Source organism: Trichoderma aggressivum (assembly GCF_033847375.1).
Source record: "Trichoderma aggressivum f. europaeum strain CBS 100526 chromosome Unknown scaffold_001, whole genome shotgun sequence".
Taxonomy (NCBI): Eukaryota; Fungi; Ascomycota; class Sordariomycetes; order Hypocreales; family Hypocreaceae; genus Trichoderma; species Trichoderma aggressivum.
In genome coordinates this window covers 874309-897339 of record NW_026946367.1, presented here as the reverse complement: position 1 = coordinate 897339, position 23031 = coordinate 874309, and the positions used below count along the sequence as shown (strand labels likewise).

The following is a 23031-nucleotide window of genomic DNA, read 5'->3' as shown; positions in this document are numbered from 1 at the left end:
TTTCGCACCCGTGGATGTTGGCAACACCGGTTTTTATAAGCCCCTATCCCAGAGAGGGTTGTTAATTTTGCTGGCTTGACGATATGGGGTATTTTCTGTATATAATGCTTCACTCCCTCTGTGTGTGTCTGTCTCTCTCTCATTTACAGTTTTCGCGAGCATTTACGCGCGCGCCTTGGTTCTGTCTGGCATGCCTATGGTCCCTGTGGAGGGATCTAGCGGTTTGGATATGGATTAGGATAACGATAATTGAGTATTGATAATTTCTTCTATATGTGTGTGTATGGGGAGAGTGTGAATTGATGTTGAGTTAAAGATTGGGATGTGATGGACGCCACCACGCGGTGGACTTGATAAGCCTGCGTGGCGCCTTTGATGGTTTGTCGTTGTGGAAAACGACTTGGATACATGGAATTTCCTAGTATTTTTTTTTTAAAAGAGGACTTTTACTTGGAGCAGTTTTGATTGAGAGAGGGGATACGAAAAAAAAAGAAGTCAAGTTTGAAAAAAGGACAAAAAAAACATGCGACCTGTGTGGATCGAACACACGACCTTCAGATGTCAATTGAAATGACTGGAGTTTGGAAGACTTCAGTCTGACGCTCTCCCAGCTGAGCTAAGGTCGCAAGTTGATTTGATCGGTTGGTTTTACTGCCTATACGTTGGAGATTTAGCGCTGACTAGTTGATGGTTTGGATGAGGTTTGGGGAGTTGGCTTTTGGGGTGTGAGATTGGAATTGAGATTGGAATTAGGATATGGGGTGATGTTTTGGAGTGTTGGGTTTGTATTATTGTATTATTGTTGTATTGTTGGACTGTTGACTGGGTTGTGTGAATGCCAATGTTGGTGAGACGTGGTTTTTTTTGGTCTCATCGTGTTGGTATTGGGATGGTGAGGTGGGAAATGAGATGCTTTCTTAATGTGGGGGTTGAGAATTCGGTTGTTGGAGGGTTTGATTGTTTGTAAGGGATTTGCGAATATTTACATTGCCAACTTAATTCTAGCTGGAAGCGTTTTCCGTGCCAGTTTACGCTTTATGTGATGTTTTGTGCAGAGTTGGAAGGGTCTAGAGTCTTGAATCGATTTTATGGGCAGTCTTTCATATTCGCAAGCTTCTGGATACAATGGTATACTTATTCCATTTCTGGACCTGTTATCAATGGGCGGGGCTTGGCTCTGTACTTTATCGTGGACTTCTTTCGAACGCTCTTTTTGGAACAATTATAATAGTTCAGAGTTGGGATATATCATGTTCAGTAGAAGGGATGAATAAATCTGGTTTCAACACAGATGATTCTGAGTAGGTGCGAAAGAAGGAACAAACTGTCGTGTAGCGCACTCTCGGCTCCATGGCTGCCTCAACCCAACAAGGAACCATACTTCCAGCATCTGGGTAGATGTGACCTTGATACATCTCGCTGCGGTATTTTGCAATGCCTTTGGTAGGAAACTAGCTTTTTGCCAGGATAGACTAGCCGAGCCAAAAGTTTGATTATTGGGGAGGAGCACCAGCGGAAATGTTTGACTTGGCCAAAGTTGGACTTGACACACACGACTTCATGGCTGTCGAATTAATGACGATGAAAAGTCACTACAACCAAAGACACATAACAAGATTCTATGAAGTAGGTGGCTACGTATGCGTAGATCTATACCAGGGACTGTCATACCGTTGATAATTCCACCAAAATACGGACCCCAATGTGCCCCCTTTTCAAATACTCTAACGAGTAGAATGGTCAACACGCAAGCTGGGTAATCCACATCATCGGCACATCCACGCTGTCATCTGGATGAAACCACGTCGCAAAGATCTGTCAAGAAACCAGGGCCTGGTCCCGATATCCCCCGTCCTCATCACTGCGAATTGCCGAAGCGGCTACTTTGCATACCGGCATACGCTTCCGCTCTGAACAGACCCAACGATACCAGGAGGCTCTAAGATAGCACCTGGATGTCGTAAAATGTTGAATGGGAATTACATGACTCGCCGCGCGCTACGGATGTGGCCTGCCGTGATGATGCTCGAATCCTTTGGACACGGACCACGACCAACAAGGCGCGCCCTTCAAGGTATCTTGATGCATTATAACACGCTCTGCTGGTTGAGTTACAATATTAGTTGCATCATGCAAAGTTGTCTAAGCGTCAGCGGGTACCTGGTGAGAGAGTGTATTGAAAATTTTTCATTATTCGCCTTGCGTCTTCAAGATGGACCCTTGTCTGTCACTCCGACAGAATGGTCGCACTTGGCATCGTCCAAGAATAGTTATGCGGTGACGAAGAGTTCACATGGCGGAATTCACATATGAAATGCCCCGAATTTGTCATCGTGAACCACCTTGGGTTGTAGCTGGCTCGTCGCCGCCAAGAAACATCACAGCGTTAGCCATGAGAGAAAGCTCCGCTGACGGAGCAACTACGTGTTTAACGCTGTGTAATACGAGACGCTTACATGCTGGATGCATGGATTGAGGCACCGTTACATACGAGGATTATTAAGATGCTAGATTCTTGCCTTGTTTAATCACGCGTGAGTGCCTAGAGGAGGCCGACCGAGGCTCAACTCAGAATGGCCTGCATGTCGAGTTACAACAAAGTATTGCGTGGCTTTCAGCTTTCAGGGATGCTATATACTGCTATTGGTGGTAGAACTATTGGTGGGTTGGCTGGGTCATGCTTGAATATGCAGGTTGTTGTACCACGCTGGGCGAAAAAGGGGCAAATGGCAAACTCTTCCAAACCGCCACAACACAGGCCCCTCCGCTATTCTAGAGATAGGCAGTTGAACAAAGGCTGAACAAAGGCTGAATGAAATGATGGTTTGATTGTTCAGCTCGAGTCCGCGGAGCAGGTGATTCCTCAACAGTTGATAGCAAAACAGGTTGGTGCAACCGGAGAAGCGGGCCATGAATAAGACGGTGCGACGGCCACGGCTCTGGCGGCCTACACATGTAATGTAATCTGGGCACCACTAGATTAGCATCATATATCATGTCGTCTTGGCACAGCTAGTATCCAAGCCTGTGGAACGAGAATCAAGTAGATTCTGTTGACGAGGCCGCGGGCTTCCTGCTGAGAGCCGAGCAAAGGATTTGGTCTACTGGCGGATGGTCTGGATCGTCAATGTTAACGCCGCCACCGATGGAAAGATGCTCTTGTGATGTGATGTGAGTTACAGGGCAACCAAGAGGATTCGATAGTCGACCGGGTTCCACGTGGCTGTATTGGATTTAAGCGACATTCTATTCCCATGCTAGAAAGAAGCTTTTTGAGCAAACCTGCCCGATCCGCCATCTCGGCAAACAGAACAGGGATGGCGTGTTGTTTGTCAAGACGCCCTTCTGCACATGTGTAGTCTGAGGTAGGTAGTAGGGGACGTGTACTGTACGGGCACAAGTCACAGTATATTTGCGGATTTGGCCGAATTTAGACGAACAGCCGTCGATATGCGGCATCGCCGAGATGGGCAGGGGAGACGAAAGATTGGCTTTTTGCGTTGGATTACTTTGGCGCCCCCTTTTTTTTTTTTTGCTTACTCGAACATGTGCGTTCCCGTACGGGGCTGCACTAGGACCAGACGCCGTCTTGTTTTTATCCAGACGGCGCGTCGTTGTTGCTGTCGATTATGGTGGCGAATGATTGATTGAATCCATCGGGCATTTTCTACTTCACTGGTGCTATTTAATGGGTTGTGATTTTTAATGTCGTCGCTGGAAAGGAACCATAAAAGAGACGGACCCCGGATTTTCTCCGCGTAATGACGAACTGCACGGCATAAAGTGAAATCGGAGATGCGGGCTGATTATTGCTGCGGGATTCGAGACTCGAATTGGAGAGACTCGGGCGAGCAAAGGCCGAGTCAGGTTTTGGCGCCGGCAGATGAAGATCTCGGTCCCCGCTTCTTTTTGGCTGGCTTTTAGCGGAAGAAGTGATGGGAATAGTTGCGAAACAAAAAGAGGCAGTAGATGCAGTAGAAACATAAGCTTGAAGTCAGCCACCACGCGAACGCTAATGTTATGGAGTTTTTTCTTTTCTTTTCTGGATCGTGTGGTGTCGGACCAGGGCAGCCATCGCCGTTGGTTTCATCTTGCTTCGTTTTCGGACATTAGTAGGAGGTATCTGAGGAGGTTTCCTTTTTCTTCTTGTTCGTTTCATTCCATTTCTGCTGTGCTGCTCAACGTTTATTGGTAAGCCGGCTCAAGAAGAAAAAGAAAAAGAAAAAACTTCAGCTCCGTCAGATCACCGTCCTGCTCGTGCCCTTCCACATCGCCACACAGTGACATGTCGCTCACTCAGCGTTCAAAATGCAGGCCCTCGGACATATTTCGTCCCTGTGCTCCTTGACTTCCGTCCGGTCCCATGAGATTTGGCTGCAGCCATCCAAACAGACAGGCGGGAGCGCGGCCACAAACGTGGCATGCAAGAGGTTGCACACAAACCACCGGGTCCCGTAGCCAATGACCTCGAACTTTGACGCCAGCTTGACCGGGCATCGACACGAGAATCCGGGCTCTTCTCTCGCCTCTACTGACTTACTCGCAAGCGCAAATTAGCACGCTGCGCTTAAAGCCATCGCTTATCTTAGTGGCGACGGCGGCGGGCGTGGGGTAAATGGATTGGATTGGATTGAATCCAGGTAGCTTCACTTCAGCTCCAGCTCTCTCCAGGTTTTTGTTCGAGTCGAGTCTCTTGATTCATGCAGACGGCGGACATGGACATGGACATGGACATGCATCTTGCGCGGCTCTTGCTCAATCTTGGTGCAACTGTGACATCAGCCAGATTCCCGTTCCCGATCGCCATTCGGGTGCTTCGGAAACGGCCTGCTCAAAGGAGCAAAAGATGAGCGTGACTGGACATGGAGAGCATGAACCGTGTCAAGAGAGCCTTGCAGCAGCCCAGCAAACGCTTCAACTCACACTCTCGCTGTGCTGATTGGGTCGAGAGCGATCCAAGTGACTGTGGTCTAGGCTCCTCGGGGGGCCAGGGCGTGATGGAACGAAGATTCTACGGCTTCTGAGCTACGGCGCATTGGGCCAAACGACGAACAACCCCCTGCCTATTAGCTTCCATTGGTAAACCCTCATGACCGGAAGCTCTGCCTGGCGCTAAGACATCGTCTCATGCTGCTGGACGAGATATGTTGTGTGCGGTGCAGGTAGTGAAAACACCCGGGTTACATCGCGGCCTTTGCTTCGGCCCATGAGCATTCCAAGTCGACAAGGCCTGGGAGCTTGAGCCTCTCACAAAGACGTGACGTGACAAGAGATGAACGAGTTGGCTCTAACCTCTGCCAACCAAATTACGACGTCTCTTCTCGTGTGTATCGTACGAGTACAGGTACAATCTCAACCCGACTCGACTCCAGGCCGGCAAATGCCTCCCCCTTCCTCTCGTCCGTCGCCATCGGTGTCGTCTGGGGGAAGAGAGTGGAGAGTTCGACTTAGGCATCGGCTATAAGCCCCGCAGACAAACTTCTCCATGGTCACCAACGCCTTAGTCGAGAAACAAGGATGCACATCAGTTTGGGGTCAAGGCGGAGCTGATGGAGAACAGCCGGCATCAAGCAGCCACTGGTGACGGAGGGCCCTGTCTGGTCTGGACGAGGGGGGGCGCCCGTACGGATACACGCTCCAATCCTCGTCAACCGAATCAATAGAACTTGTCAGTCAGCAGCAAGAGGCAACGCAGAGGGAGACGGATTGGGAAAGACTCCAGCCATCCATTTCATTACTCGCATCGCAGAGCGTCGCTCCAACTGGTGGCGTTTTTACCGCCGCTATCCTACCGCGGCTCGAGCTTTTGTCCGCTTGGATGGCACCAACAAGAAAGAATCCCAGACCGACCCTTCGGTGACAAACCGAAGTGTGTAATTACATGTGCATGCAATACCATCCGGGTTGCTACGGCCGTACTGGAGGGCATCCAACTACAGTAAGATGTCGTGACTGTACGAGCACTCTTCGGTGACTACTGCTTACCGCTTGGCAGCAGACAGACACAGTCGATACGACGCCGGCCATGTGCGAAATATGCACGGGGATATCTTCAAGAACCCGCGTCTGGCGGGAAGCCAAACCCCCAAAACGCCTCTCTGTTCTGCATCCATCTCCCCCAGAAAGATAGCGACGGCCTTCCGTGACGAGCCAAGTCAAGCTCCTCTTATCATCCCCATGCCGGACCCAACTTCTCCGCATGGCCTATCCTACCATCCTGGCCATTCTTCCTTACTCGTGCATCCTTGAGCTAAACTTCTGGGCCTCTCTCTCCCCGCATCATGATCCCTGCCTAGCTCTTCGTTTTTGGATACCATCGTCGTCGTCGTCACACCCACCCCCAGCCTTTCCTCGCACCGCTTTGATCCTACCTACAGCCTTGCCTCAATTGGCTTACATACTGCATACCACCTTCATTCCGGCCCTTGATTCGGGCTTTGGCTCCTGAAAATGCGGATCCTCCCTCCCCCCCGTCGTGTATTGTACACCCCAAGCAGTACATACTCTACTACTACTACTCTACACGCATGCCAATGCCACGAGTATATATGGGCCGTTGCTAACATACATTAACTCCCGCCCTATCCTCCGAAAATCTCCTTGTCCCTCCCTCTCTTCCTCCCCGGGATCGGTCTACGGTATCCGAAAGGGCGCTCCAGTTCCTGTTCTGCCTCCCATTTTTGTATAAATCGCTTAACAAGTCCAGAGACCCGGTGGTTGCCGCCCGTCTTGTCTAAGACTTTTGGATCAGCAGCCCAGGGACTTCCTCCAAGGCTCACACCACCACCCCTCCCCCAATTCCTGTCTTCTTCTCTCTCTCTCTTTTTTTTCTCGCTTAAGGCTCTGTGAGAGGTTGCGGCTCCTCATTGTTTGTCTTTTTTTTTTTCCTGTAAATCATAATTTATTTTTCTTTATTTCCTTTTCTTTTTATTGTGGAGGCTTTCTGTTTTGTTCGAAATAAAGGATTCTGCCCATCATGAGCGACACGGAAAAGGTGCCGAGCGCAGACAACATCTCGAATTCCGAGGTCGAGCAGATTGCGATTGAGCATGACCAGATCATAGACCCGGATGCGGGCTTGTCTGATGAAGCGAGGGCGGCAAACGTGAGTTTTTCCCCTTCCTTGTTCGCTGTTAGGCGTTCATGAAGGCATTGTGAGGATGACATTTTACTGACGGGTATGGCTTCACAGGAACGTCGATTGCTTCGAAAGCTAGACTTGGTTCTCATACCATGGGTACGTTCTTTTTCCCGCTGTGCCCTGAAACGCAACCGGATATCCCGAGTCGCTAGCAATCACGGGCGCTTGATACAAGGACCGAGCCGGCTAACAATTGGTTCCCCCAGCTCACTCTTCTGTATCTCATGTGCTTCCTCGATCGCACAAACATCGGCAACGCCAAGGTGGCCAACCTCACCAGGGACATTCCCATGTCGACGTCTCAGTACAATGCGTCTCTCACAATCTTCTTCATCTCCTATGCCATTTTTGAGGCTCTGGCCAATTTCCTGCTCAAGAGATCCCGCCCCTCCATCTTCATTCCCATCATCATGTAAGTCACCTGGTAGCGCGTTACTCGGGTCGATTCAGCAATCTAATGATATCCAAACAGCATCGTTTGGGGCGCGTGCATGCTTGGAATGGGCTTTGTCAAGAACTGGTCTGGTCTCATGGCCGCGCGATGGTTCCTCGGCGCTGCCGAGGCCGGCTTGTTCCCCGGTGTCAACTACTATCTCTCGTGCTGGTACAAGCGCAACGAATTCGGTGTCCGCGCTGCCATCTTCTTCTCCGCCGCCGCGCTGGCCGGCTCCTTTGGAGGTCTCCTCGCGGCTGCCATTGAGAAGCTGGACGGCAAGCAAGGCATCGCCGGATGGGCCTGGATCTTCATCATTGAGGGTGCGCTGACCATCCTCGTCGGCGTCCTCTCCTTCTTCTTCGTGCACGACTTCCCCGATGAGGCCAAGTTTTTGTCTCCCGAAGATCGCATGCGTGTGCTGTGGCGTCTCAAGCAGGACAAGCAGAGCTCTGCCGAGCACGAATCCTTCAAGATGGAGTACTTCTGGGCTGCCATCAAGGACTGGAAGACGTACGCCGGCATGCTCGTCTACATGGGCCCCCTCATGCCCCTGTACTCATTCAGTCTGTTTTTGCCTTCCATCATCCAAAACATGAGCTTCACCACCAAGACCTCAGTCATCAGGAACCAGCTGCTCAGCGTGCCGCCCTATGCCGTGGCTGCCGTTGCCACCGTTATAGCCGGCCTGTGGTCGGACAAGGTCAAGAAGAGAGCCATTTTCAACATTTGCATCTCGGTCGTGGGCATGGCCGGCTTCATTATGCTGATGGCATCGACCAACCCTGCCGTGCAGTACGCTGGCACGTTCCTGGGAGCCTTGGGCATCTACCCGTGTATCCCCATCACCATTGCCTGGGTCGCCAACAACGTCGAGGGCGTCTACAAGCGCGGTATCGTGCTGGGCTTCGTCATTGGATGGGGCAACCTCAACGGTGTTGTGAGCAGCAACATCTACTTCCACGCTCCGCGCTACATCGAAGGCCACGCCACCATCGTCGGCTACCTGTTCATCGGCGTGTTTTGCGGTAGCATCTTGATGGCTACGCTGCTCAGCCGAGAGAACAAGAAGCGATTGAACGGTGAGCGAAACCACTGGATCGAGGGCAAGACGCAGAAGGAGATTGAGGCACTGGGCGACATGCGCCCCGATTTCATGTACACCATTTGAGTGTTGGGGAAAAGGTGTATTTTCTTTTTGCTTATCAGTCTCCGTTTTTGAGGAGTCTTTTTCATATCCATGTCTTTGGGAACGCGTGCGTGAACAACAGTTCGCCTGGGAGGCCGTGTGGAAGAGTTGATACAAACATTGGTTGAATAGGGAATTTTGGGACTGGGGGAAATCACGTCTTTGGATACCACTACATTTTTGGATATGTTGTCGGATTTTCGAATGTACGGAGTAGTAGAACCCTAGAGCCTGTTTTTGTCTTTTCTTGACGATGATAAGACGTGTACATAGTGCATGTGCGGATGAAAGGGGGGAGGCATCACGCCTCGAAAAAAGCTTTCTACATGGTTGGGCGGCGGCAATGGAACGAGCGTTTCTACGAGAGTGAATCTTTGCATGTTGATATCGCTGGCTAATAATAATACCCCTGTGACTGATTTTGTATGCAATGACTGCCCAACACACACGATGCTTTGATCACGAGAACCTTGGGGGGTATCCGTGCTTTTGGTTGGAGCGTGTATGGAATGTCGGAGGCTGGAGGATTCGCGTGCCAAGAGATGCTGCTATTGGATGTAAGTGAGGCTTTGGGAGGGGTAGGATTTGGGGGAGATGAAGAGGACGGAATGGGGGGATGCATGTTGTTTAATTTATTCAAGATTTACTGTTGGTTAGACGAGTGAAGTTATGTACTCGTATATCGTCGTGCGAGGGTAGAATCACCATTTCATCAAGGAAAGTCGGTAAGCGTTGACTAGGTAGGTAGCTTGTGGAACCTGGGTTACTTTGGATGGGAGAGGAACAAGACCTATAATTAGATTTTTCTAAGAAACTCTTCTATCTTATTATTTTTGGGATATTATCAAGAATATGGGAGAGAGAGAGGGAGTCATGTGACTTTTACCGGATCGGATAGGCGCTGTGTTTAGGGCAAAAATTCGACGCCGGAGAACAAAGACCGTTGGTTCGAGAAAGAATAAACAAGGATACCCGCATCATGCAGTACATACATACCTCAATACATGTAGCTTTGCGCATTCCTACTAAGCCATCGGGGCTAAACAAGTAAACCCATTTTTCTTCTTCCGATTTATAAACAAGCGTACAAGTGTGGAATAGTTCGAGTAACACCTTCGGCAATTGGGTAGTTTTTCTCAAAACACACATCTCCGAAGAAAAAAAAACGAGGCTGCCACGAGGAGACAACGTTGGGGGCTGGAATCCTTAGTTTAGTTTCTTTAGAACCGAAAAACCAATGGATGGATAGATTCTCGACTCCACTGCCACTGACGGCGGTGGCTTGAAAAAGAGCGGGTTTCGATTCTCTAATCCATCTTTATTGCAACGGTCGGATTTCTCCACTTTGCCGGATCTCTGGAGAGTGAGTAGAGTAGAGTAGCATTGTTTTGGAATCCGGGAGTTTGGGATGCTTGCTGACAAAGGTCATCGATGGCTTGGCTTGGCTTTTTTCCTTGGTCTCTTGGAGAAGCATGTAGTAGGTTTACTAAACAGGGTGGCTGAAGGGGATTAAAGATGAATTGGGAAAATGCTCATCTTTTCTTTTAGCGTGCTTGTGGCTGGAGGACTAGGTGCGACGTTGAAGCCGTTTTTTTTTTTGGTTGGAGAAAGTGTGTCTTGTTTCGGGATGCGGGCTGCCTTGATGCTTGGCCCGTGTCTCTCGCTCTGGCTGTTGAGTTGTTGTAGGATTAGTTGGGCCTTTTTGTTTGATGACTGAGGCTGTGTTGTTATTTTGGGTAGGTGGATGTCATTGTTCGTTTCGAGTCTTTGTTCCGTTGGTGTGTATGTCTTTGGCTGCATTTGGTGTAAGTGTTGGCTGGTGTCTGCATACAATACGGTAACCACCGCAGCAGCATGATTCCATGTAAGACGAATGGCTCTGCGAGTCGTATAGGTAATATAATGTGGATAAAAACAAAATTCACCAGCGGCACAGGCACCCTCTGGAATTCGGAGAAGCAGAAGCAGAAGCAGAAGTAGAAGTAGAACGAGATGCACGTTGGCGGGTTGAGGCAGATTTGGCGTGGCGCTACGACTGGGGGCACAAACGCCCGTCGGTGCTGCTGCGAGTGTGAGCTACAGTATCTCGAGTTGGGGCCGATTTGCTGGATTGGGACATGTCGCCCGCCTTGTGAGTGGCGACTTCGTTTTGGATGGCCTGGAGGAACTAGAACTACCTAGAACCGGGACTATTGACTTGTCTGCTCGAGAGGTTGGGCATCGATGATTCAACATGTGCGCTGTGCCGTGTCTTGTCTTGTGTTAGTGTTGTGTGTTCTGCAGTGGTGGTACCTGCGTCTGTCCTGTTTATAAGTGCAATCAATGGAGGCACAGCGTAACATCCAATGTATCACCGCCATAGCGAACGAGGATAAAAACACAAGACAACAAGCGTTGGCTCTCGCAAATCAAATCTGTTTGCGTTGCGTCTCTCCCTCTTTGTCCTGCATTTCTGTGCGATGACGCAGCCGCTGCTGGCGACTGAGGTGAGGGGCAGCGACCTGCAGGCGAATCAATCAATCCATCTCACGCCCGCCATCCGATCCCAGCGCTGACCGGCTATCTGGTGTTGAAACTAACCGTCTAGTCCTGCGGCTGACAACCATCGTCTGCCATTTGAGTTTCTTGTTCTTGTATCCGGACGGGCTGCTAGACACTGTGCATGTCATCTTTACTTGTCTTGTTTTCCTTCATTTACCTCGGGTCTTGTGGTGAAAAAACCTGGTGGAATCAGAAATCGGAATCAGCTTCACCCAGCCGTGATGCGGCCATCGACTCGCAGTCACGATCCCGTCGATTTACACCAGCGCCCGGACTGAAGAACCGCCGAGCTCTTCTCCAACCGCCGGCGGCCGCATGCAGCTGTTGTGACACACGCGCAGCCTTTTCGTGCGGTTGCTTTGGGGACTGTTGTTTCTCTCTCTCTCTTCCAACTCGTTTTCTGATACTCGGATTGATGCTGGGCGCCAGCAGAAGCTCGCTTGTAGCTTTCGGTCTCAGGCTCGGTCTCGGGCCCTGCAAAAGAGGCGAGGGCTTCGGTGTCGGCCAGCTCCTCTGACTCTGGCTCTGGCTGCTCTCTACTCTCAAACTTCTTCAGCTTCTTTAACTGCTCAAATCCTTTTTTTTTTTTTTTAATCTACGGCAGAATGTGACGAACCCCCCCTCCTCCGAAATCAGAGTCCCTTCGCCTCGTTTTTTCTTCTCTTCTTTGTGTCTGTCCCACCGCATAGCCTCTGCTCCGGCCTTTCGGTCTGGCAGCCACCACCAGCTGGCAGCATCCTTTGATTCTTCTTTTTGCACGGCCGTTTTTTCTTCTATTTGCTGGGGGGCTTCACTTCTGTTTTCGTCTTCTTCTTTTTCTCCTTTCATCGTTGCATCCAACACTTTCTTCCATTCCTCCACCTTCTTATTCCCCTCCTCTCCTCGTCTCTCCTTCCTCGCCAACATCTCTCGATTCCAAATCTGGTGGTGCAACGAATCTTCTTCTTCTTCTTCTTCTCTTATTCTCTCTACCATCTTCCTCCTCCTCTTCAGCCACTTCTCTCCCGCACATGCCATCGCCTCTCGCAGCTTCTTTGGCATATCCGGTCCAGCCGCCATGGCTGCCAATGCAACCACAGACCTCGTCGCGGTCGATGATGAGCAACTGACTCTCCACCAAATCCACACGCTCGTCATCGTCGAGCGAATCGGCGGCTGCCTCAGCTTGGTTTCTGTTATGCTCATTTTCCTCGCCTACTGGCTGGTTCGCCGAGTGCGCAACGTGCAAAACACCTTCATCGTCTTTGCCAGCATCTCCAATGTTGGCGCCAGTATTGCGAGCATCATCGCCTTTGCCGGCGTGAATGCTGGTCAAAAGAGTGCCTTATGCCAGGCCCAGAGCTTCATGTTTGAAATGTGAGTAACGCCGTTGAAGAGGGAAACAATCAAGATCGGATTAGACTAACCGTGGGCATTCGGGACAGGTTCATGCAGTCTGACCCCTGGTGGTCTTTAGCCATGGCCATCAACGTCTTTCTCGTCTTCTACTTCCACACAAACCCCGACTCGTTTCGCAAGCGCTGGTGGATCTACTGCTTGATCTGCTATGGAGGGCCTTTCGTCATTGCCCTGACTCTCCTCCTCCTTAGAAGCCCGCGTGGCCGTGTCTACGGCGGAGCTACAGTGAGCAACCTCGCGCCTTTTTGTTTGATGACTCTTTTTGGCTAATCATCGTCGTTGCGTAGATCTGGTGTTGGGTCGACAAGCAGTGGGACTTTATTCGAATCTACACGTACTACATGCTAATCTGGATATGCATCGTTGGCTCTCTCCTCTGTTACTTCCTGGTTGGATGGCATGTCTTTCGCATGAGAAACCGGCTACGAAGCTTTTCCACGTCAAAGAATAGGGAAAAGGACAAAGACGTGGAGCCGGTACGTTGTTTTATTCTCTTGTCTAGGATCATTTCAAATTGACGCTGATCATCAATTGCAGGGCCAACCAGACGCAGCACAGAATGGCTGCTACGGCACCGTCACCACCGAAGTTCAAGTCACGCATACTCCCGCCAACACTTCACCCCCCGAGCCTCAGCCCGCCTTCATCCAGCCAAACAACAGGCAGGTTTCTTTCGACCACTCGACCACCGAAATACAGCCCTCTGGCGAAAACCAGTACTACTCCTCTGTTACGACCGCTCCACCCAAAGAGGCTCCTCCTCAGCCTTCCCTACTACATCGTTCTGTGACTGCCGTCACCGCCGTCACTGGCAAGTTCCGCGTCGGCGATCCTGTCAAGAGAGCGTATTTGAGGACGAGCTTCTTGTTCGCGCTGAGCGTGCTGGCCACCTGGATTCCCAGCAGCTTGAATCGCATCCACGGCTGGCTTGACGGAGGATCGCCCTACCCGTTTCACCTCGCAACAGCCGCAGTCTTGCCCTTGCAAGGATTGTGGAACGGAATCATCTTCTTCGTCACTAGCTGGCACCCCATCAAGGCATGGGTGCGCGAGCAGCTCAAAGGCGGCGCCGCGAAGGTTGAGCGTCGCCATACGGACGACCTTGCCATGAACGAGCGAATGACTGCTCCGCTAGGACGATGCGAATCTTTTATAGATGACGGAGATTCTGCGACTATCGGAAGCGACGTGGAGCTGAGACGCGTGGCCAACTTGGGGGCCAAGACCTCTCACTCCTTATAGGAGGTGATGTAGGGATTCTGAAAGATGCTGGACTTGACAGCGTCTTGGATCCTTTTGTCTTTTCGCCCCAGCTTCTTTTTCTATTTTTTACGGAAATGTACGAACATGATTGAGCGACACTAAGCCGGCAACTGCGAGTTACTCCTTTTTTTTATTCCCATGCTTGCCATCTGGTCCGGAAATACAAGTTTAATGGTGTGGTTATGTAGGCTATATATTCGAAAACGAGGGCGGCGGCGATCTCGTGCTAAACGACAGTCGCATGGATCTGCAAAGGTTTACACGTATATATATCTACGTAGGACATTGTTATGTAGCTAGAACGCCACATCGGCGGATTGACTGATGATTGACAAATAAATGATCATGATACTACTCAAATATCTCCTTGTTCCGATGGAGTGATGATACGTTACATAGCATATGGTTCACGAAGCAGTGAAGATTGTTGAGCCAGTATGTGGCATTTGACAAGCAACAAAGGGCCGTCTATAGTATATAATAAGAAGATCATGAAGACATTTATAACTCCGTCAGTAAAGTCGGCCGTGATTCATTTCTTCATACCCAGTTCCCAGTTCCCAGTCCATTCCCCATTCCCCCTTCCCCATTCCTAGCCAAGTATCCCATATCGTATATCATGTCATATCCTTGGATATCGTAATGACCCATAGGTAAACAAAAAGGAAAAAAAGGGAACCATATAAAATGGCCCAAGAATAAAAGAAACATCGTAGCTTGTGTACTCCGTTCTGCCTGTGATATGTATGATGGTAGAAGTGAATAATTATTGTTGTTTTTTCTTTTTTCTTAAAGACATAGGTACAAGTTCAAATCTTGTACCTGTCTGCTGCGCTTTTTCTGTCTCGTTCGCCGTTTTTGGTAGGCAGAGGCTGCCAAGTATCTGTTGTACATGTTCTTTTTCTTACTTTTTTTTGTATACCTTTTTTTGGCCTTTATTCATTTGTGTTCTTCAGCACGCGGGCTGGATATATATCTGTTCAGTCGGTATCAAAGAAGCTCTCCTCTGGGTGTGGCATTCGCAAATTGACAAGCCCCATGACTTTGCCATCCATCCTCCACACGCTCTTTTCGTAAAAGTGCCATAGTGAGAGGACGAATATTGTGATTCCGGCTTGGACCGTTCCCAGGCCTATCACGAGAGCCTTGAGTCCGCCTGCTTTGGGTATGACGTGGGGGATGGCGAGGACAAAGGCGCCGGCTAAAAGGTTTCGGAGGATGATCACCCATGAGTGCATGTCTCCTACGCTTCGCTGGGCTGTTGCCATACTTGATGCGGTGAAGGATGCTGATCGAGCGAGGAGAGGCCGTGCGGTAGCTTCTAGAGTCGAAGCACCAGCTGCGAGAAGCCCGAGTTGTAGGGATAAAAGGGGAAGATTGAGCTCATGCGCTGCTTCTGGGGTGAGAAAGGTTGTAGGCGTCTCGTTGGACGATGAGGATGACCGTGAAATGAAACTTCCGGTGTTTAAACCGAAAGAAGTGAGACCAATGAGAGCCAGGAGCGCACCGCCGGCAATGGTGAGGCTACTGACGCATCGTGTGAAGCTCTGGTTTGCTGAGCGATAATAGCAAATGCCAGCAACAATGACGATTGCGAGTATCCAGGGACCTGTTAAGAGGGTCCCGATGATGCTCGGAGGAAGGTTAAACGGTGATGGTGAGAGCAAGAGAGACAAGGAAGCAACAAAGCCCCATAGCATACAATGAGGTAGTGCTGTGACGAGGAAGACGAGGGAAGTAGTAGGAGCAGCGAGAGCTCGTGGCGTTTGAATCGAGTTTGAAAGAATGTTTTCTCCTGTAAATGACCATGGCTTCATTTCTTTGACGTAGTCCATGGCACAGTCTCTGCTAAGCTCGATATGGGTGTGCTGGGGTTCCCATGGAAATGTGAAGCTGAGGACCGGAGTCGTTGCAATAGCAGCTTTGGAGCGGTTAAAGGCAGTCTCGGGCGCTGTCAGGGCCAGCATGGGAATAGCAACAGCGAAAAGTGCGCTGAGTATGCGGTACTGGGTAACGAAAGATCCAACGCGATAGGAGATGACGCCGCCTAGGAGCGGCGATGCCCAAGTCATGGTGACGGTGAGGGTCGTGTACAGAGACACGCGGATGTTCCTTTCATGTTCCTATCCCACACTAGGGTCAGTATGCGTCTTTATAGCATCAGGGGCAAGGTTTGATGTGGCTAACATAAAAGGTATCCTGAATAGTCTCCATGAGTAGAGTGTCGAAAGCACCCCAGCCGAGTCCTTGCATGACTCGGGCACCCATACACGAACCATAGCTGGAGTCTGCTGTCATGTTCCAGATGCACCCGGCAAAGACAAAGGCCGATGAGACGAGATATACTGGTCGCTTTCCGACCAGCTTCGCTGCCGTTGAGCTAGCAAAGCCGGCAATGGCCGATACCATCAAGGGTGCAGCCGTCAAAGCGGCAACCCAGGTATAGGAAACTTGATATCGCGTAGCGATGACCTCGTTGACAGCAACAAGGGCTGTCTTCATGGCGCCTATCAGGCTAGCCATGAGGAGCAAGGATGCCAAGTTTAATTCCTTCTTCCATTGAGGCCAATTCTAGTAATGGACACACGCGTTCAGCCTCATGGTCCTTGGTACAGATGAACCAATGCATGGCAACTTACCAGAGGATCTTGTGGATCATCACTTGGTTGTGGTACCAATTCAACGTGAGAAAACTTTCCGGTTCCGTATTTGATCGGTTTATGCGGACGGAAAGCGAGCGAGGTAAATGAGTTCTTTTTAGTTGATCCAGTGGTTGGTCTGGGAGATCCAATGGTGAACGTTGCTGTCCGTGATTTGGTTGACGAAGGAGACGTCGGGAGAGGCGGCAAGGGCACAGTAGGAGGCATGGAAGGCAAGTCGAGCGTTTTGAGGGCGGACCTGAGCGAGTGAACGGATGGTGGGCGTGTTGAGCTGCTCACGATTCTGATACTGGTGGGATCCATGGCGGACTATCTCCTTTGCTTGCTTGGCAGTGTTGCTAGTATTTGTTGCAAGGTTGATATATTTGCTTTGTTGGTTACGTTATTTGTAAGTGAGCGTGGGTTATTGAACGAGAGGCCAGCTCAGTCATTCAATGAACGAATTGAAAAGTGAGCGTAGTGGGATCGGTCCCATTGGGCAAAGAGCGACCGCATATCTATTTGTGCGTGTACGACGAAGGGGGCTTGACGCGACGGTGGGCCTTTTGACAGCTCCGAGAGTACGGCTCCGGAGTTATACTAGATAGCACGCTTGAGCCAAGAACCAGCATAACGCGAGTTGGGCCAGTCGGAAGCGTAGGCAGGGGGGGGAGAGCAGAGCAAGAGGGGAGCAGAGGATGGTAACAGCCATCCGGTGAGGCTGCCTTGCATGGGTAGAGTTTGATGGTCTTGTGGATCTGGGCTTACACACATAAACAGGCGTGGCGTGGAGTTGAGAGGGCGGTATAAGACAAGGGGAGATACACAAGGATAGACGAGACAGGCGGTTGAAGGTGGGGGTGAAAGAGGGCCAAGACAAGGGAGGACGGGCCCTCGAGATGTTGGGACGCAAAGCAGAGATGAGAAGCCAGAAGCCACCGAGTCATCTTACAACCAGAACAAGGCCCAACACCGCCACGGGCTCGTAGATGGCGGCATCTGCAAAGCTGAATATGCGCAGGAACGGGGTCTGGCCAAGACCCTGGTCATGATGGCCGCAGGAGAGGCCCGTAGGCCAATGGCTTGGCCATTGTGAGGGCATAGACAGACGCGGATCTCATTGTGCGAGCTTTGGCTGCGGATGGCGATGATCCCAAGTCGTGCGTGTACAAGTTATCTCGACGCCGATCTGACAGCAAATCGACGGCTGGAGTTGGACTGCAGTGGGTAGCAGAATCTAGCACGGACGGCGGGACAAGATTGAGTCAAGAGATGCCGTGTTTCTGCCCGTCTTCCCCTCGTGTCTCAGCGGCCGGGATGGCGAGATGAGGACGAGACAAGCCTGTTTTTTTTTGTTCGTATCCATCAGCCTGTAACGAAAGGGACGGTTAATTTAGTTGGTGGTTAGAATGACCAACACCCTCACTGCTTGCTGTAGGTACAGTGCACTTCTACAGACGGAGGGATAGAGAGAGATTCGGGCACCCGCTGGAAGGGATGAGAAGAGAGGCTGAAAGATGGCCGGGATGGAGCTCAAGCTTTGGGTTTGGGCCCCCTGTCCGAGTTCCACTCGTGTCCCCCTTGCTAGGGCAATCCAGGTACCGCTACCAAGGCTGCTAGTGCCTGACACTACTGCAGATGCGTACTAGCTACTTGTCTTGGCCGGGTGCTCGGACGCGGGCTGAACAGTGGAGTTTTCGAGTGCCGGCAGCAGTCTTCCGGGAGGATCCTTCAGGGGGTTTCTTGTTGTTCGTTGGAGGTGGAGTGATTGTTACGAGTGCGTTTAGGGCATGAGAGGCTGGTGGAATAGGTGATGGGAGTACAGTAGCGGTGACTGGTGATGTAGTTGTAGAGAAGATGTGCGGTTGTTGTTGGTGTTGTTGTTGTTGTTGTTGTTGTTGTTGTTGTTGTACGGCCAAGTCACCGGATCGTGTTACGACAGGGCCATATCTCGTCGTACCTTGCGGAGTGCTTCCAAGTACATACTTGTTGTTACTAGGTAGATACAGGTGCAGTGGCGGGTGAGTGCGTGAGGTGTGCAGAAACGGGACAGCTGCGTCTTTCGTTTCCGATCCTTCAGCGGCAACGGCAGAAGCATCAAGAGAGCTGAAAACAGCCTTCATCACAAGTTAGAGTAAGCCTCAACATGCAATACTAATCTATTTTAAACCATTATCAATTCTTTGTACAAACAACATGAAGCAAACCAACCGTGTAAGCCCTGCCTAAATGTTGGGCGCCTTCGGAGCCGCACCTCGTGTTTTGCCCCTGCATCTCTTTCTCTTACTATCGTCATGATGCGTTTGTATACATGCACATTCGAGGACATGAACGAAGCTGCGCTGCCAAAGACCCGGTTGCCTCTTGGCCGGTGCTTTCTTGGCCTCTCACCGATTGTATGGTTGCGTTTGCTCATGTGCTGTGGCTTGCATATGGCCCTGGTCCAGCTGGCAGACCCTGTCCACACACCAATCAAGCCTTGAGATTATTGCTGCAAGTCGATAAGTTTTGACATGGAGCAGAGTCTGGGTTCATCTGAGAGCGAGAGCCTTCTTCTCAAGTTTCAATCATGCATATAGTACTCTTCTGCCGGCAGATGATGTGATTAGTAGTTTGCAGAAGACGTATGCCTACTTATCCAGCGCTGCACTCTGTACCTGCAGGATGCGTTGTCTCATGAACAGCTTCAGATGGTTTAACCCATAATGCTCTTAGTGAAGCTACCCTGCGGCCTTTATCCTGGCAGTACATGTAGCCTTCAGCCCTGTCAAGCGGTGACGATGATGCATGCACTTGCTTGTACGATGTAGTATCACGGCGCACCATTCAGGTATGCACTACACAATGGAGAATTTGGAATTCTCCGGCGCCTATCAATGTCGCACGAAGAAAATTTGCAGTCCATGTACCTATGATGCTGTCAAATCCAGGTACGGGCTTGCATGGAGCACTCTAGTCACAGCGTAGAGAAACACTCTCAACAACCAGATCCCACCGCCTTTAACCTGCAGTTTGAGCCTACGTATTGACATGTAATTCTAAGACACGGAAGACGAGATAGTAGCGAAAGGAGCCAAATAGCACATGCCATTCGTCTGCGCATCCGTGTCCCGAGCTAATGCACCTCGGCTTACACTATCACCTCCAATATCACATCTCGGTCAACATGCCGTGTCACCCTACAGCGGAGCAACAATAAAGAGAAGGAAAGAAAATTTCTCATTCGTTTTACTATCCAGTCAATGATAGTCTTTATTATCTGCTCCACTCAATTCCGCTCTCAATGCGTCTCATTTGTTAGGTCATCGCCGCGGTAGAGGCTCAGCTCCGTCACCGCCAGAACGGATTCCCATCCTTCTCGTATGCAGCTGTCCGTCCATCTACCCGCTGATCATCAATATTTTCCTCTCTATATTGTGGCTTTTTTTATTGTTTCTTCCTTGGCTGGGTACCATTGCAGGGTATGAGATACGTATTTCGCTTCACCCCGTGCATAGTGCCTTGCAGAGAGCAGAGACAGCCATCCCCCTTCCCGCTCCATGTCTGGCTTTTGCTTGCCCTGCTGCTGGTCATGTCATTTCCAGTTTTTCTTTTGTTATTGTCTTAGCTTAGAGACGTATTGTTCAGCGATTTAGGATGTGTGGTGCTCCCTGGATGTGTATCTTGGTCGCATTCTGTGAAAAACTGTAAAAGCAGCCTGTAAATACTTAAACTCATGTGTGATTTGGTGGATGGTAATGTCAACTCTAACAACATCTTAAGGATGGATGTTTGTTTGAGATGATCAAGATAGCATTGGAAATGCACATCATCATTGTAAAGATTGTATAAACGGTTAGAGTAGCGCGACGGTCTGGTGTCTGAGACTGCGAATCTCCCTTAGACACTCAGCTGTACGCATCTGAGACGTTTAATAAGAAACACCCTGACACTACTGGTTTGTTTACTTTGGTCGTCATGCACCCTTTCTCTTTCCTCGATCGTGTTGTTTTTGTCTCGTCAACAGCCATTTGGTAAACAGGTACGGGATGGCCATCCTGAACAGGATCTGGTCCAGCCACACGTGTCCAAACAATCCACAACGAACACGATAATGACGCTGCATCGTACGAGTACAGCCACTCTTACCCTCAAGGAAACTCAGAGTCTCAAAAGACGCGTTTAGATAGCCGCGATAATGATGTCCTTTCCTGAGTGCGCCACGTACTTTATAGATGCTTCTTCAACGGCCAAAAGCAGTGTGCTGGTGCGTATAATCAGTTCTATTTTGGCTCCATAAGTTAGCAAGATGCATTGCAGCCGTAGCCGAGAATCAGAAGAGGTTGACAAGGCAACACCGACCTTCGTAAATTAGATTGTAAAACACGGGCGGCTCGTCTTCAAAGATTGTCCCCCGTGTCTCTGGTCCAGGCGTTACCTTGAAACGCAGGCCAATGTTCTTTGAGTTATCTACCCACAAGATGCGGCGATCGTCTAATGAAAATGTGCCTGAGCTCGCGATTGTGGCTCCGTCTGTAGAGGAAGATGGTGAGGACGCTCCAGACTGAAGAGTTGATTGCCTGGACATCATGCCGGCCAGCCAGTGCCTGAAAACACGAATGACGCCTTCGCTGATATTGACATGTCGTGTGAAAATGCCCGGTCGTGAACCATGCTTGACGACATTCGTCACAGTGCAGAGCTGGGAGAAGCGCTCTCCTTCATCAAGGTACACTTCCTGGTGTGCAGTCTCATCAAGGACATCTTCGGCGGCAATCTGGAGCTGAGTGCTTCCAGCCAATGTTTGTACAGACCACCCATAACGGAACCTTCTGCGTCTGTTCTCTTCCATAATGACTGGCCGGAAGCATGAATACATCTTGCGCAGATGTACGAAGCTCGGGTTCTGCTCATTGATCGAGGGCCCGTCGCAGGACGCCGTGCCGAGATATCGACAGGCTAGGTAGGGCGTGGATATTTTGGCGCTTGGATGGTAGCATTCGAGAATGACTTCGTTGCCTGGCAGTGAGGCTGTAGTGGCGAGGCGGCGATGTAGGATACGTGTTGCCAGAGAGCAGAAGCGGTGACTGACGGAGACGACTGGGAGGAGCTCCTTTGTGCTCAGCCCAGCCAGCACGTTGGAGAGAAGCTGTAAAATTGATGTCACTGTTAGCTATTGTAGAAACAACCATGCGGGACAGTTTATTGTTTATTTACTTCATTGGGGAGATTCTTGATGGGGGAATTGGTCGTCGCCATGTTGGCTGCTGCGTCGATGATAAGAGCACTCGGCTAGTTGATATAATAGAACCAAGCCAAAACAAGTGTCACGAGTTCCAACGGGAGCTTGTTTGGTTTCAGCAGACCCGAATGTGCCGATAGTCTCGAGTCAGCGTGGTTTTCGTCGTAGGCAAGATACGATGCTGGCACAATGACAGTTTGGTGTTATCAGCAGCTCGAGGTCCGGATAGACCGACATATCGATGGCGATATCGCTCTAGCTATCTGATGGCATCATTGGTGAGATATGGGCACTCCATAGTATGTATGTAATTGACCCGCTTCCCCAGGATGGCGCTTTTAGCCAGGCGGACCTCATTCGCCGGCTTCAGAGATAGCAGCCAACCAATCAAGTGCAACGGCGTCTCGAGACGGCGGTCACTCTTGATGGTCATGGAACGTTTTGTAAATATAACAGAGGAGTAAGATTGGATATAACAATTGAAACTGTCAATCCAAGTAGCATTCACACAAACAAGAAATATGAGCCTGAATACGACGCATTTTAGCGTGCGGGGAAGCCGTATAGAGGCATGAGGCTATCTCGGGTCTGCTATTCCCTGTCGTAAATGGCTCTGCATGTTGATGCTTCCGTAGGTTAACCATGCCAATCGAAATGGGTAATTCATTTCTGAGATACTGTAGAGAGTGTAGAAGAGCCTGGAAAATATAAATTCGTACAACTGAGCTGTTTCTGCCAGCATTGAATCTGACAAAGACTTGATCACTAAACAGACATGCAGCTGAGCTAGCGAACCCTGTTAGTCGGGTTGTCGGGTTTCTGACGTAACAATCCGAATACATGCATTCGGCACTTGATGTTGAGCCACATACATACAGTACTCTAAATAACCTTCTCAACTTGTCTGGCTTTGCAACGTTTTATGCTTGACCGCTGATCCTAATCATGAGGCATTTTCTCTCTCTCTAGGAACTTTGTCTAGTACATGTAGTTCAACTTTGAACTAGTTGTTGGGATCTCGAACTTGCTGTATGCTTTTTTGTTATTGTCAGACCATAGCCTACTAATGTAGAGGATCTTGAGTGAATACCCAAGTACCGGTAGCTTTAGGAACGTTCACCACCCGGTTGATGCTTGAGTGATAGGACAACACTTGGAACGCTCACGACTGCTTTGGTTTTTGCTGACTTATTGCTATCTTTCTAG

General features: G+C 50.1%; 6 protein-coding genes across 6 annotated transcripts; 2 read left to right on the top strand and 4 right to left on the bottom strand.

Moving 5' to 3' along the window:
• Positions 1 to 6976: 6976 nt before the first annotated feature.
• Triagg1_211 (uncharacterized protein) lies at positions 6977 to 8745 on the top strand (the record flags this gene model as incomplete). The annotated part of the gene is made up of 3 exons (XM_062897119.1): positions 6977 to 7105; positions 7348 to 7553; positions 7614 to 8745. 3 exons carry the CDS (start codon positions 6977 to 6979, stop codon positions 8743 to 8745), a joined length of 1467 nt encoding a protein of 488 aa, XP_062760561.1.
• Positions 8746 to 11545: 2800 nt separating this feature from the next.
• On the bottom strand, positions 11546 to 12210 carry Triagg1_210 (uncharacterized protein; the record flags this gene model as incomplete). The annotated part of the gene is made up of 2 exons (XM_062897108.1): positions 11546 to 11840; positions 11921 to 12210. The coding sequence occupies 2 exons, from the start codon at positions 12208 to 12210 to the stop codon at positions 11546 to 11548; spliced, it is 585 nt and encodes a 194-aa protein (XP_062760560.1).
• A 151-nt stretch (positions 12211 to 12361) lies between these two features.
• Positions 12362 to 13944, top strand: Triagg1_209 (uncharacterized protein; the record flags this gene model as incomplete). The annotated part of the gene is made up of 4 exons (XM_062897097.1): positions 12362 to 12660; positions 12729 to 12927; positions 12990 to 13178; positions 13240 to 13944. 4 exons carry the CDS (start codon positions 12362 to 12364, stop codon positions 13942 to 13944), a joined length of 1392 nt encoding a protein of 463 aa, XP_062760559.1.
• A 1001-nt stretch (positions 13945 to 14945) lies between these two features.
• Triagg1_208 (uncharacterized protein) lies at positions 14946 to 16928 on the bottom strand (the record flags this gene model as incomplete). The annotated part of the gene is made up of 3 exons (XM_062897086.1): positions 14946 to 16088; positions 16153 to 16536; positions 16605 to 16928. 3 exons carry the CDS (start codon positions 16926 to 16928, stop codon positions 14946 to 14948), a joined length of 1851 nt encoding a protein of 616 aa, XP_062760558.1.
• Positions 16929 to 18253: 1325 nt separating this feature from the next.
• Positions 18254 to 19020, bottom strand: Triagg1_207 (uncharacterized protein; the record flags this gene model as incomplete). The annotated part of the gene is made up of 2 exons (XM_062897075.1): positions 18254 to 18721; positions 18892 to 19020. 2 exons carry the CDS (start codon positions 19018 to 19020, stop codon positions 18254 to 18256), a joined length of 597 nt encoding a protein of 198 aa, XP_062760557.1.
• A 1896-nt stretch (positions 19021 to 20916) lies between these two features.
• Triagg1_206 (uncharacterized protein) lies at positions 20917 to 21842 on the bottom strand (the record flags this gene model as incomplete). The annotated part of the gene is made up of 2 exons (XM_062897064.1): positions 20917 to 21732; positions 21801 to 21842. The coding sequence occupies 2 exons, from the start codon at positions 21840 to 21842 to the stop codon at positions 20917 to 20919; spliced, it is 858 nt and encodes a 285-aa protein (XP_062760556.1).
• Positions 21843 to 23031: the final 1189 nt, after the last annotated feature.